This window comes from Meriones unguiculatus, chromosome 14 (assembly GCF_030254825.1).
Source record: "Meriones unguiculatus strain TT.TT164.6M chromosome 14, Bangor_MerUng_6.1, whole genome shotgun sequence".
Lineage (NCBI taxonomy): Eukaryota > Metazoa > Chordata > Mammalia > Rodentia > Muridae > Meriones > Meriones unguiculatus.
The window spans coordinates 43,288,197-43,300,904 of NC_083361.1; the positions used below are offsets into that span (position 1 = coordinate 43,288,197).

Sequence of the window (12,708 nt, forward strand, 5' to 3'; positions counted from 1 at the left end):
CAAACTTCTTACCCTCTCCCCAAGGCTCCTGAGCTGCAGTTAAAAGCCTGTGACACCACACCTTGATGAGCCTTCTTTTCAGAGCTTAAAATATAATAATACTCAGAAAAGCACAGACATGACTATTGATACACTTGTAAAGCAAGCAAACAAGCAAACAAAAAGACACATATGCAATGCTAAAAGCATAAGTAGCAGAAAATAATAGGTGGATTGACTTAATCGAAAGTACAAGCCTAGTGAAACAGGAAGGCACACATCTAATATCACAGCACTTAGGAGGTAGAGGTACGTTCAGGTGTTCAAGGTCATCCTTGGCTATATGACTAACAAAACAGAGTGGGAATAAAAGCCACACAAGAAACTCTGTGCTCCAAATGGAACTGTCATTGGAAAAATTTACAAATCATTTGTCCCCAGAGAGAATGAATTTAAAGCAAACATAGAACTCTTAAAACTGAAAACACTATTCAGGTAAACCTATGGGCCAAAATTATAAATAATTACATCTTCAAAAATGTGTATACACTACCACTAAACATATGGAAAGATGTTTACTATGCAACATGATGCTTACTATGGGTAATTATATCATCATGAGAAAATACTGCACATTGTTTAGGACATCTATAATAACCAAAGGAAGTAGAGTAGTTGGTATCTTCGTGTATTATTTTTGGTATTTTAGAAAGCAATTTGACAATTTCTTAAATTTTAAACCTAGGATTGACAGATCACCCCCTACATATACAACATATTACAAATTCTATCTCCATAAATAAAATTTTATATTTGTTTTAATAGTATAATTTATAATAGATTAAGAGCCAAGTGTATGTTAGGTTTTTTAACTTTAATTTTGTATTTTATACTTAAATTTTGTATTTAAAATTTTATATTTAAATTTGAATTTTACAAACTAAATGTGGTACGTCCATCCAGTGAAGCATCATTCAGCAACAACAACAACAACAACAACAAATGAAGTAATGCAAGCTATGCTAGGACTGAATGAAGGCTGAAACATAAGTGTGAACCAGGCAAATCACATAAGACTTTACAGTGCTGGTCAACAGGAGCTGTTAGGACCTCTGTGAAGTCAGGAGACAAACATAAGAGTGGGGCTTCCCAAAGATGGGAGAGAGAGAAGGAGAGCAGTGGGTAGCGAATTCTAATTCTAATTAATGGGTCTGTGGTTGTTTTTGTGGCTGGTAAAAAAAAAAAAGTTCTAGAGTTTTAAAATGATGCTGATTTTTGTCTGTAGTGAAAATATTTAAAACTCTGAGACAAATTTGTCATGAGAGAATAATTTATCAATAAAGCTATTCAAAACAGCAGCTTCATTGTCTCCCAGTTTCAGCACATTGTATAAGTCATTCTAACCACATGGAATTTCTTGATGTTTTTCACTGGACCTGGTTACAAATGTTATGAAGACCTTTCCTAAAGGAAATTGGTCTCAGTACTCTCTCTACTGCATCTTCAGAAATCACACTGGCTCTCTGAAGCAGACAATCAACTTTAGAGCTGAATTTTCTTTCTGAACTGTGGACCTACTGTCATAGGAAAAGAAGGCTCATAGTCCTTTGATTTCTCAAGGGCAAGAGAATGAGCGAAGAGGTGTGTGTATTTGAATGTAGATTCCTAAACCTCTAATAATGCCACAATTTTCCCAATCCCACACATGACTGGCTTTAGCCAAGTGATCCTTGGTGCTCTAACACACTCTAAAGGATTTTTCTATGTGCTCAGTACAGACTACAGCAGGGCTTGCCTCACAGACCCTTCATTTTTGTTAGTGGATAATCTGACGTTTTCCATTGTTGTTTCATGTTTCATGACTAATTGTAAAGAAAGAAAGCCTAAGTTTGAGACTTACATTATAGTATCACAACATATTTTTTTATTCAAAAAAGTGTAAATTGTACAATGATATCAAAGAATTTCAACAGCTGCTTCTTTGTAGAAACTACCCAGTGACTTAAGCCAGGTATTTAACCACTCTGAAGCAGACAACTGTGGAAGAGGAAAATAGGGGGTGACCACAGTGGGTTCATATGGTGAGGATGTTGAAATAACTAATGCAAACTTGCTATATAAACAGAAATGCATCCTTCAAATGACTGTTACTTCTTATTACATACATTTTTGTTATTATTGCAAGTGCTATGCCTTCACTAATGTACCACTTAGATTATTACCTCTCAACATAAGCAGGGCAGCACTCAATAGGCTGAGGCAGGAGAATTGCTGCAGATTTGAGTATTGCCTGGGCTACACAGCAGAGCACAACAAGACTCTGTGGATCTCCTTCTTGAATTCTAAGGTCTAGGTTATCATAGGGCTGTTGTTTTGATTGTTTATTGTTTTATATTTCCTTCTAAATGAAAAAACAATCCAGAGGGGAGCTGGTTTTTGTCTGTTGTGGATTTTACTACTGCCAAAAGGGTTGACACTCCCTGAAAACATTGACACTCCTATTTTAATTGCTTGATATTCTTACAGAAAATGTCTTCAGTAGGCATGCCTTTTTCTTGATGTAACTTCATCAAGAAGAAAACGGAAACAAACCAATAATTAGAAGAGTAATACATTGTATTCCACACTCTTCAGAGTCCATTAATAAATACATTATTTTATCTGCAAAAATGTCTTCAACTCTGAGTTTACCACATATTCTTCTTTGAAAGTTTACTTATAAATGGTTGACCTGGGCAGAACATGAACCATCAACTGGACAGTTGGAATGGAACCTGCTGACTTCCATCCTCTAGATCTCCCATGTTTCTGTTTCCTTGGTGTAGACCAAACTCAAATTGTGATGTTCATTTCAGCAGCAAGACTGTCTTAGGACTTGGGATAACTAGTTCTTTGCTTAGGAAAGGAAAGACCAGTTCAGATATTAATGGTCCATGTTTTCCTCACATGTATGGGTGGAAACCTTTAGTGTCTACTTTAGTACATTGATTCTTGAGAAACACAAACACACACACACCATATGTAAAGATCCTGGAGTTTCAAATCTCTGTACGTGAAACTAGAAAAAAAAAATTGCAAAATGGTAGATGGCATTAAAGTTGTGTTCTTTCTTTCTTTCTTTTCTTTTCTTTTCTTTTTTTTAATTAAAATTCCTAAATAAAGCTTGTTAAACATTGGAGACTTGGTGTACAACATTTAGAAAGATTTAAAGCCCTCTGTCTCCTGTCCCTAACATTGAGTTAATGACAAATATCTCTGTGGCCTTGCTGAGGATTTTGCCCACAGGAAAATGACCCTTGAAGGTGTATGCACTCTGGCAGCCAGCTGCACACTCTTGAGCAGCTCTTAGGCGTAGAGACCAGAAGAAAGACCCAGCCACACCAGAAGCCAGAGCCACGGACTTCTTGTTGGTCCTGGACTCTTTCCGTGATAGAGACCTCCTGATAACCTCCTCTGGGTATGGGCCGGCTTCTGGTCTGCTCTGACTGCTGCTCCACTCCATCCGCAGCAGGCAAGCCATTACGCATCTAATCAGAGCAGTATTTTAAGCTTACTCTCCAAGCAACATCCCTGCAAAAGCAAGCTGGCGAGAGACGCCTGCTCCGGACCCTAAAGAGTCTGGAGTCCTTCCCAGCGAATTGTCTCTCACCCTGAGGAGTCCGCCAGCTCAATTACTGGAGAAAGAGAGGTTGATCCTTGTCACCGCCCTCCCCTCCTGTCTTCAGTAGGAGCGGGGAAGAGGAGATCCGCTCCAGTGCGCACGGGAGTGACCAAGTGCAGCTGGCTACGGGGGCAGCGACCTGAAAGAGGGTCCTTTCCTCCTCCCGCGGCTACACCCGCCCCGTGCGACCTGAGCACAGCGCTGGACCATCCCGCCAGGGCTCGCGGGTGACATCACTACTGAAGATACTCGCGCGCTGGTCCTCGCCTTTACAAAGCCTCTATCAGTGTGGTTTGGGTCTCTGGAGAGGGCTCCCGGCTTCCTGGGAAGAGAGCAGGACACTGAGAAGCAACTGACCGGAGGAAGCAAAAGAGCAGGAGTACCACAGCGGGCGGCGACGACATGAAATTCAACGCTGCACACTACCTGCTGCCCCTGCTCCCTGCACTCGTCCTCAGCACCAGGTGAGTCCAGGAGCATGAGGCCCCAAGCTAGGAGGCTGCGCTGGTCCGGAGAGAGGCACCTCCTACTTAAGCAAGATGCTAGCTGAGTGATTAAGACTCAGAATCCTTGGAGAGAGCAGAGCCTTTCAATAGCATCCCTAGCCCCCTGAAAAAAGTGTCAGAATTGCCTCCTCCAGGGACCAAGAGCTTCCCTTCAGAGCAAAATAAACCCACCCACCCGCATCCCCCCCACCCCGCGCGGAGCCCTGTAGTTAGGAAGAGTGAATACACAGAAGTAGAACAACATAAAGAGGAAGTAGGGAGAGAAGAAAATGTCCCCAGAGTAAATGTTTACACAAACCCCTGCTAGGAACTCAGGCCCTTATGAGTGGATTGGAAGAGTGAAGGAGCCAGAGAAAGCCGAGAGTGCTAAGACTTGTACAGTACTCCCCATGCTACTCTCATGGCCTGACTGAGTTCTTGAGTGGGCTTGGTGGCAGGTGGCTTCCTTCGGCTGTGTTTCGAACGGGCGTCAGATTAAAAGTTACAAGACAGTGCTGAGGCAGAGAAGAACCTAGTTGGGAACAATCAGGCACTGTGCTCCATCACTGGCCAAGGATGAGAATTTCAGCCCCAGTACAGAGGACCTATTTTTAGTGGAGATTTCAAACGCACTGACTGAGAAGTGCTTTGTGACCACTGCTGGGGATCTAGTCTCAGAGTTGGTGATGGGTTTGCTTTCTTCTCCCACAAGCACAGCACAAGGGTGGCCTGTTTCAGTGCCCGGGACTGAATTTCTTCTGCATGCTTTGAACACCCTACTGGCAGCAGCCTCTTTCTCTTGGCCTCCATGAAATAAAATAACCCACAGGGTGGGGGTTCTTTCAAATCCTCATGAATGGAGACACTATGTTTCCGTACAACTCATCCAAAACAAAGTGGAGATGTACAACTGTGAGAGAGTCAGAGAGAAAGAATGGAACAGGCTTACAAGCCCATAAAAGTAACATGGTAAATTTGTGTTGCTGTTTCTGGTACATGTTTCATTCAGGCCTGTGTAACCTAACTTTCTATTTAGCAGGGACTGTTCCATTTAGCTCCATAAATTGATGGATTTGGTCTTTACTTGAGCATAAAACCAGACTGAAATCAAACATAAGTTTTATGCCTTCTAAAGGTTTGCTTCTCATGTCAGTTTATAATAATCTCTTGGTTTTTAAAGAAACTCATTTTGCTTCCCAGTATTAATAAGGTCTTTTCTAAATAATGAGTTCTTTTGAATTCTGTGAGAGCACTAACAGACTAATAAAGTTTGTATTTGGGTCCCTGTCATTTGCTCTCACCTTCTGCTTTAATAATTACTTGTGCATTCTTTTGAAGAAAGAACATTTCTAAAGTATAAACTTAAGGAGATACCAGTTAACATATGCATTAAAAAGTAAATTTTGGAACAAAGGAAATCCAACCTACAAGGGCATGAAAGACAGTTAGAATCTCCTGAGTTCCCATAGGCCATTTGCTTTTAAAGCAGTTGTAATTTGAGTAAGAAAGCTCTATCTATAGTCTCCACCCAAAGCTTGTTGTTAGTTTTGTAATGCAACAGCCATCAGCTTCCCTCTCTGTGAAAGTGTTAATTTCTATAGATACTTTTTTTTTTTTTTTTTTTCAATGCAGTTTATTCAGGAACATTGAACAATCCTCGGACCCCGGGGAAAGCCAGCCCACAGCTTAAATAGCCTCTGGGTAGCCAACCCAGGCGTGCCACGGGGGCAATGCAGATAGGTCCACATACATGGAAGCAAGCCAGATCCTCGGCCTTAGCCAAATGTGGAGTTATTCGTGACAGAGAGCACTCACCATCGGGAAGGTGGAAGGCGGAAACCAGCTCCATCTTTAAGGCATAGCAAAAATTTTTAAAAAAAAGGGAAAAAATAATTTAAGAACCTATAGATACTTTTAAGACTGGAAGTTAACAAAATTATTACAAAATATTTAAGTTATTGAGTTGCAATTAGGTAGGAACAGTCTATAGCATTAGTATTTTCATTTTACCACAAAAATTACAAGATGGACTTGAAAAGTGAATTCCATAATTAGGAATCCATTGTATAATTGCTCTGGCCCAATTTGTTGCACTAGATCCCCAGGTCACTCCTGATGGTGGACAAATTTGAAAATGAATGCGATACTCTCAGTATGTCTCTTGCCAGAAGAGAACGAACTTTATAAAACTCTCACAGAAGGCCATTCTCCTTCCAGTAGTCAGCAGTTCTCCTTGTCATATGGCAAGCAAAAAGATTAAAACCCAAACTGCAAAGCTCTGTGAATACAGTCGCATTAGTCAGGATGAGCCTGATGAAATGTACAGCAACACGGTAGGGCTCAGCCATGCCACCTGGGACTGGGTTTTCTGTTAGCTGATGTTCTTGGTGGTTCTTTCTGTGAAGTGATAGCATCTCAAATGCTGACAGTGAGCAGGCTAATTCCACAGAATTGCAATTGCCATTTTAACTCTAAAGTTCTTTTCAAGGTGTGGGGAATGTGGAGCTCAAACTTTTGATGTGGAAGCACATTCACTCTGCCATGTGTCTCTCTGGGTAGAGCTCCTCAGAACTGCTTGCTTTTTCCACAGCAGGCCTGGTGTTCACCTCTGTCTTGAAGAAAAAGAATGACTGCTTTGAAACAGCTGTTTTAGTTGGAGAAAGACAGGTGCTTTATAGTAGTGTTCTAGCTACAGGGTGGCAATACTCAGAAAATTCTACCCTTTAAATAGGAAGGATTGGTAGCTGTCTGTTCTATTTGCTCTCCCCCTTACCATTACAACTAAGGTTCCAATAAATATTAAATGGGCAGCCCATAATTCCATCAGCACCAACATATCTCCACTCTTGACTTAGACTTACTTCATTTGCTCTGAAAGAAACCTGAATGTTCACCTTTAACAACTGGCAAACACTTTCCTCTATTTTCCTAGTGAGCCCCATGGAGTTTTTTGTTTTGTTTTGTTTTTTTCAAGACATTAATTTCCTGGCATATTGTCTCTGTTGTTTGTAATGCACATAGAATTTCAAAAATATAGTCAAGCTAATGATTTGAAAATGTACCTAATACAAAGATTCATTTAACTCGTGCACAAATGCATGTGGCCAAAGAACACAAACACACGAGAGGCTTGAATAGCTTTGGAATAGAATGGTTGTACTTTTCAAATAGTTTTATTCTGAAGAAGGATTAAATTGCTATTCCAAGGCAATGTCTACACTTCAGAAAGAGGACACATAGGGACTGAAAGAATGGTGGGAGAATAGTTATTTAGAAGTTCTTCTTGAAAAGGAACCACGGAGTGCTGGAGGAGGAGGCTTGTGATTTAGCTGCTGAACCTTAGTTCTTTTATTCTGTGTCCATGCTCCTGATGCCTTTGGAATGTGAACTTCCAAATGACTTGAGAGGGAGCAATACATAACAAGAGAGGAGTGAAAGTCTACCAACTTCCGATAGTTTTCTATCAGGAACAACTCTGAGCAGATGTTTAGTGATTGTCCTCCCAGTAGGAGTCACCTGTGATGTTTCCTCTGGGCCTTTGATCAGCAGCTGTACAACATGCTTCCATGGGAATCTATTTCCAGATGATAGTGTACACAGTAGATACCCAAGGGTCCCATCTCTTCTGTGCCTTATTCTAACCTCAAGTAGAAGCTGTTGTGTTGGACAAAGGAAGAGAGGACAACTACAAACTCAGGGATACACAAAAACACTTCTATGGAAATGCATTTGATATAGGAAGGAGTCTCACTTTGACTATGATGAAATGATGGAAGGCACTATTAGTTTCCCACCCAACCCCTCACAGTGAGTCTGAAGCACACTTTTTAAGAATTATATCATTCCATATAAATGGATCAGAGATGTGTCTTTAACAGGAGTGTGTGAAAGACAATGTATTTGCTCCTGAGGCTGCAGTTCCAGCCTTAAGTATCTATTTCCATGGGCATTCTTTAAAGTGCCAATTTTTGTTTTTGTTTTTGTTTTGGAAAATCTTTGTAGATCACATTTCCTTCATGACTGATGGCAGTAACAGTTCAGATGTTTATGTGTTGGCTATACAATTGTGCCAAAGCAAAGCCCATACAATTGAAAAGATAATCTTGGCCTTCCAACATAGAATCAAAAGATGGAATGCCAAGGTGTGAAGTGACCTTTCCTCCTGTGCGATTTCTGACATCGTATGTGTAACTGTTTCTGAGTAACTATTAGAACATTTGCTAAAATTAACTTTATAGGTGGCATTCAATTATTTAAGTTATCCTAATAACAAATAGTATGTAAAATTATGATTTTTTTCTCTGTAAATTTATATAAGAAAACATAAGAATTTATATTCATTATTTTAGTATTTTCTGTGATGTTTTAATCTATACAAAATGAGTGTGCTGTCAGTCGCCCAGCTCCTGAGTCATTTAGCCAATAAAATAGATTAGTTATAACTATATATCTCCTACCAAGACATGCATGCAAATTATTATATATTATACAAAATTGAATAAGTGACACCCATAGTTTTATATAAAGCCCAAAGTATGAATTAGAGGACAATAAATTATAGCATTTCAGAAGTTTCAATTATAATATCTACTTTCCAATGGTAGCAAGATCAAGGGTGTTTTATTTTCTGTCTCAACATCGTGAAGCATGTTATAGTGGTAAGGTTTAGGCTATGGCTCATCCTCATGTGCAGATATTTTATGTAGCAAATAGCACTAATCATATAACCTACCTTTTGTTTTAAAAATTGAGCTAATTCACTAGAAGAGTTTAGGGTATTCTACGGAACAAAGTGAATAGCCTGCTAAACTGTTATCAGTTGCTAGAATATTTGCATGAAATCATAGTGTACTGAAAAATAAAGTAAATTTCGCATACGGATCAGGCGAATGGCATCCAGTTAGCAAGACACCCTTGTCATCTAAAGAAAGCATGACAGACAGGGAAAAGGAATCAGTGGACAGTGAATGTGGCTTGGTATCTGGGACCTTTTTCTCAAAATGGTTCTTCTGTCACAGTGTCTCATTGGTTTTGTGTCCTTTGCTAAACATGAAAATTAGAGGCATTTACTTTGATCACATAGGATGTGATTTAGGATAAGAATGTATGTTTAACTACTTGGTTTTCTGTTCATGATGTAATTACATGTGGAAATCATAATATCAAATCAAAGCCATGAGTACAGGTATCAATGAATACTAAGATAGATTGTTTTCACCACAAGGGTTGATAGATTTAATTTTTTGTTTGGATTCATTTTCTACTTGTTTATTGCTTTTATCATCCATTAGTAATCATTACATTTTATGAACATTTAGAAAAATTATAGAAAAATGTTATGCCAAGAAATAGTTTGTTTTAGAAAACAGTTTGAAAACCAATAATGGAAAAATGTCCAGCTATTCTATATCCTAAGAGCCATTGCCTTCAGAGTTCCAGTGTTCTGAGCTACTTTAGAGTCACAAATCCCTTGTTATTCTGCATATATGATTCCTGAACTGTGCATGGCTGTGCTTAGGAGTAGAAGTGAAAAATGCATCCTCTTTTTCAGCTTATACATACTCTGAGTGTGTGAGTACTGCCAATGACATGTGTCAAGTGTGTACTCTATTGAACAGGAAGTCATGTGTGAGCAAAAGGTAAAACGTAAAATGTAGAGATCATGTTAAGTCTTCAGCAGAGAAGGAAATGTTCACATAAACTCATATGAATTTTGCTTCATGAGTACAGAGGACACAGAACTATTGACAGTAAATGATTTCACTCAAACACAAATGAAGGTCAACCAAGTAATCAGCATCTTCTGTGAATGTGCTCAAAAATGCTGGGAGATGTCCTCACACCACAACCACAGCTAGGGTCTGTACTGCAATTATGTCTGACTTTTTTTTTTTTTTTTTTTTTTGCTCTGGAGTGATTTAATCCCTTCAAGTGTACTTTAAGGAGTCAGCTGTTGGGAGACAAGCTGTAAATAAAAGCTCTGTTTAGTTCAAAGCTCTACATTTTACAAGAGAGAAAAATGAGGCTTAGAGTAAGTGAGATTTCACTAAGGCCACAGAGGGAAAGCAAAGTGAATCCTGAATATCCAGAGGGGTTTCCTCTATCATGTCACTCCGCTCAACAACAAAACTTTAGTTATCAAGGAACATGAGAATACCTGGTTTCTGTAATGTATTAGGAGGATTCTGTTTATAGTGACATATAAACTAATATTAAATGAATGTCTCCAACCACATGCAATCCTGATACACAGCAGGCTATATGCAAAGGGAATTACAACAAGGAGAAAAGCCCATTACTTACTCTGTGCTCTGTTAATTTTAGAAATGAGAGCTGGCTCAAAACTACACCAAGTCATCTCTAGGTCCTGAAGAAGAGTTAATGCCTTTTCACTGATGTACACAATTTACTGAAAAGACATACCTAAAATGGCTCCTGTTCCCCTTTATGCTCTAGTGTGAAGTGGTGTAACATTGAAATTTATTTATTAAAACTACTTCATACAAATGTACATCCTAGATATTTGTGCAAGTCATCAGGGGTTGAATCTATGGCAGTAATGTCAAGATTAAGTAAAACATGCTTAACTATATTTCAGTGTGTGGTATACCTCGGTAAATGCTGAGATAGGTTAGCTTAGGCTACAAATCTGGTATGTTGATTAGCACATCTCAAATGAGTAACATGTCATTTATCAAGTAATTAAAACTGAAAAATAAATACATATTAATTTCAAAATTCTAGAACAGTATAGCCCAAATGACAAAATTATAGTCTAATTTATGTTAATATTCTGCTCAAGGGGAGGAATGGGTGGAGTGCTTTCACAGAAATGTGAAATAAACCCATCTGTTTGTCAGAATGTACCTGAGAGAGCTCTTAAAAAGAAAACATTGTACTCTAGATTATCATCATCGTCGATAATCAAACAATTGAAGAGTGTGGGCACTTGGTCTCCCACCTTGACCTTCTTTCAGTTGTACATCTCTTGTTTAGAAAAATCATGTAAGGACCTGATACACTTCCATACCAGGCCCCTGTAGTCCAAATAAGTAAGATATCAGTAAGGATTAATGCAGATTTTCTTCATGTCTCCTATGGGGACTGTGCCTTCCTCCAGCCAAGATGAGGGTAAGAATTCTTAATGTCCATAATCTTACTTAAATAATCCTCCTAGGGTCTAGAAACACTCATCTGTAGCTTATTCATTAATAGTGGAGTGGATGGTAACAGGAAATAGGATGTTTGCCCTATTACATGAAATTAAATTCTGAACTTACAAAATCAGAGACTTAGAATCACAAGGATTTAGGATGGCAATTAACATCTCTTTTGCACCATTCTCTGGCCCATGGAGAGGTGATAAAGATGTCCCTCTCCTAAAGCTGTCAAGATGACTAATTATGATAATATATGCAAATAGTAATGTCCAGCACAGAGAAACACAACTCAACATACCGTTGTTATTATTACGTGATTAGAAGGTTTTGACAAGGCTTATTCTCCCAAAGTGTTCTTGCATTTCAGAAAGAGATCTCTAATAACAACCTTCTCACACACATGTATAGAAGCAAGTCAGAACCAGTGGAAAAGATGTTTTGGAGTTCATGCCTACCTTGAACTATGAAAACACTTTTTCCTCATACATTAAGAAAACTACGTGGAGTTCTTTATCTTCCAAACCAGTCCCTCTTGAAAACACTAATTTAAATGTCCATGATATCTCCAAGGCAAAAGAAGGCAGGGCCATGTAACCCAGCATAGGTCTAGAACCTTCAAATTCTGTTGTCAATATGGTTAAAAACATTATTAAAATTATAGTCTAATAGTGCCACCTCAATGACTTTGAGGAGAGTTCACTATTCAAGCTCACCCGATAATGACAGAGGCACAAGAATACATCTTCATTGAGGAAAATCTGTTAAGTCTAGACACAGTGCGGTCCCTGAACTGTTTCTACTAAGTAGTTTTCCAGGTACAAAGTCTACTCTGAGTGTTATGAAATGGTCCAAAAAAAAAAAAAGGGGGGGGAGCTAGAGTTTCAGAGAAGGTTAGAGCTTCGCACAGGAGAGCTTTTAGAATGCTGTGTGCATGGAAAGAGAAGTTTGAATCAAAAAAGGAGTTCACAACCAATAGTTTTTCTGCCTTGAAAATATTCAGGAGGGGGCTACAGTTAGGCTAGAAAATGAATAAACTGTAATTAATATAAAAAATAAAAATTTAATTTAAAACAGCAGAAAAAATATACAAGTTCCTTAAAAATACAATATATTTTTTTCTCATGTTCAAGATCATTTCTTGCTAATCTGTGCAGTAACTAAGCCTTTGGCATAGGATGCAAAATGGAAAAAAAAATCTCTGCATTACAAAAAGAAACAAGAAGACGTGTGAAAAATTGAAGTGACATGTTGGCAAAAGGCAGATATGGTTGAAGGAGCCGGTTATTGTTGAGAGTGTAGCTTTTTCCTTTCTTCCACAGAGAGAAATGTGAGCTCATTTGACATATAAATTCACAAGAAAAGTGGGGGAAATTGCTCTTTTCCTGACACTATAGCTTGGAACATTATAGAAATATAGAGAATG

At 38.7% G+C, this 12,708-nt stretch overlaps 1 protein-coding gene across 2 annotated transcripts in view; it reads left to right on the top strand.

The window, feature by feature from the left end:
* The first annotated feature begins 3,323 nt into the window (after positions 1–3,323).
* The window catches only part of Luzp2 (leucine zipper protein 2), a 432,038-nt gene continuing 422,653 nt past the window's right edge, over positions 3,324–12,708 (top strand). Inside the window, exon 1 of one of the 2 annotated variants that reach the window (XM_060367228.1) lies at positions 3,324–4,104. In XM_060367228.1, the coding sequence (XP_060223211.1) occupies positions 4,043–4,104 (62 nt within the window). In that variant the 5' untranslated portion in view covers positions 3,324–4,042. The remainder of the gene's footprint in view (positions 4,105–12,708) is intronic. The other variant, XM_060367227.1, reaches the window with a different exon arrangement.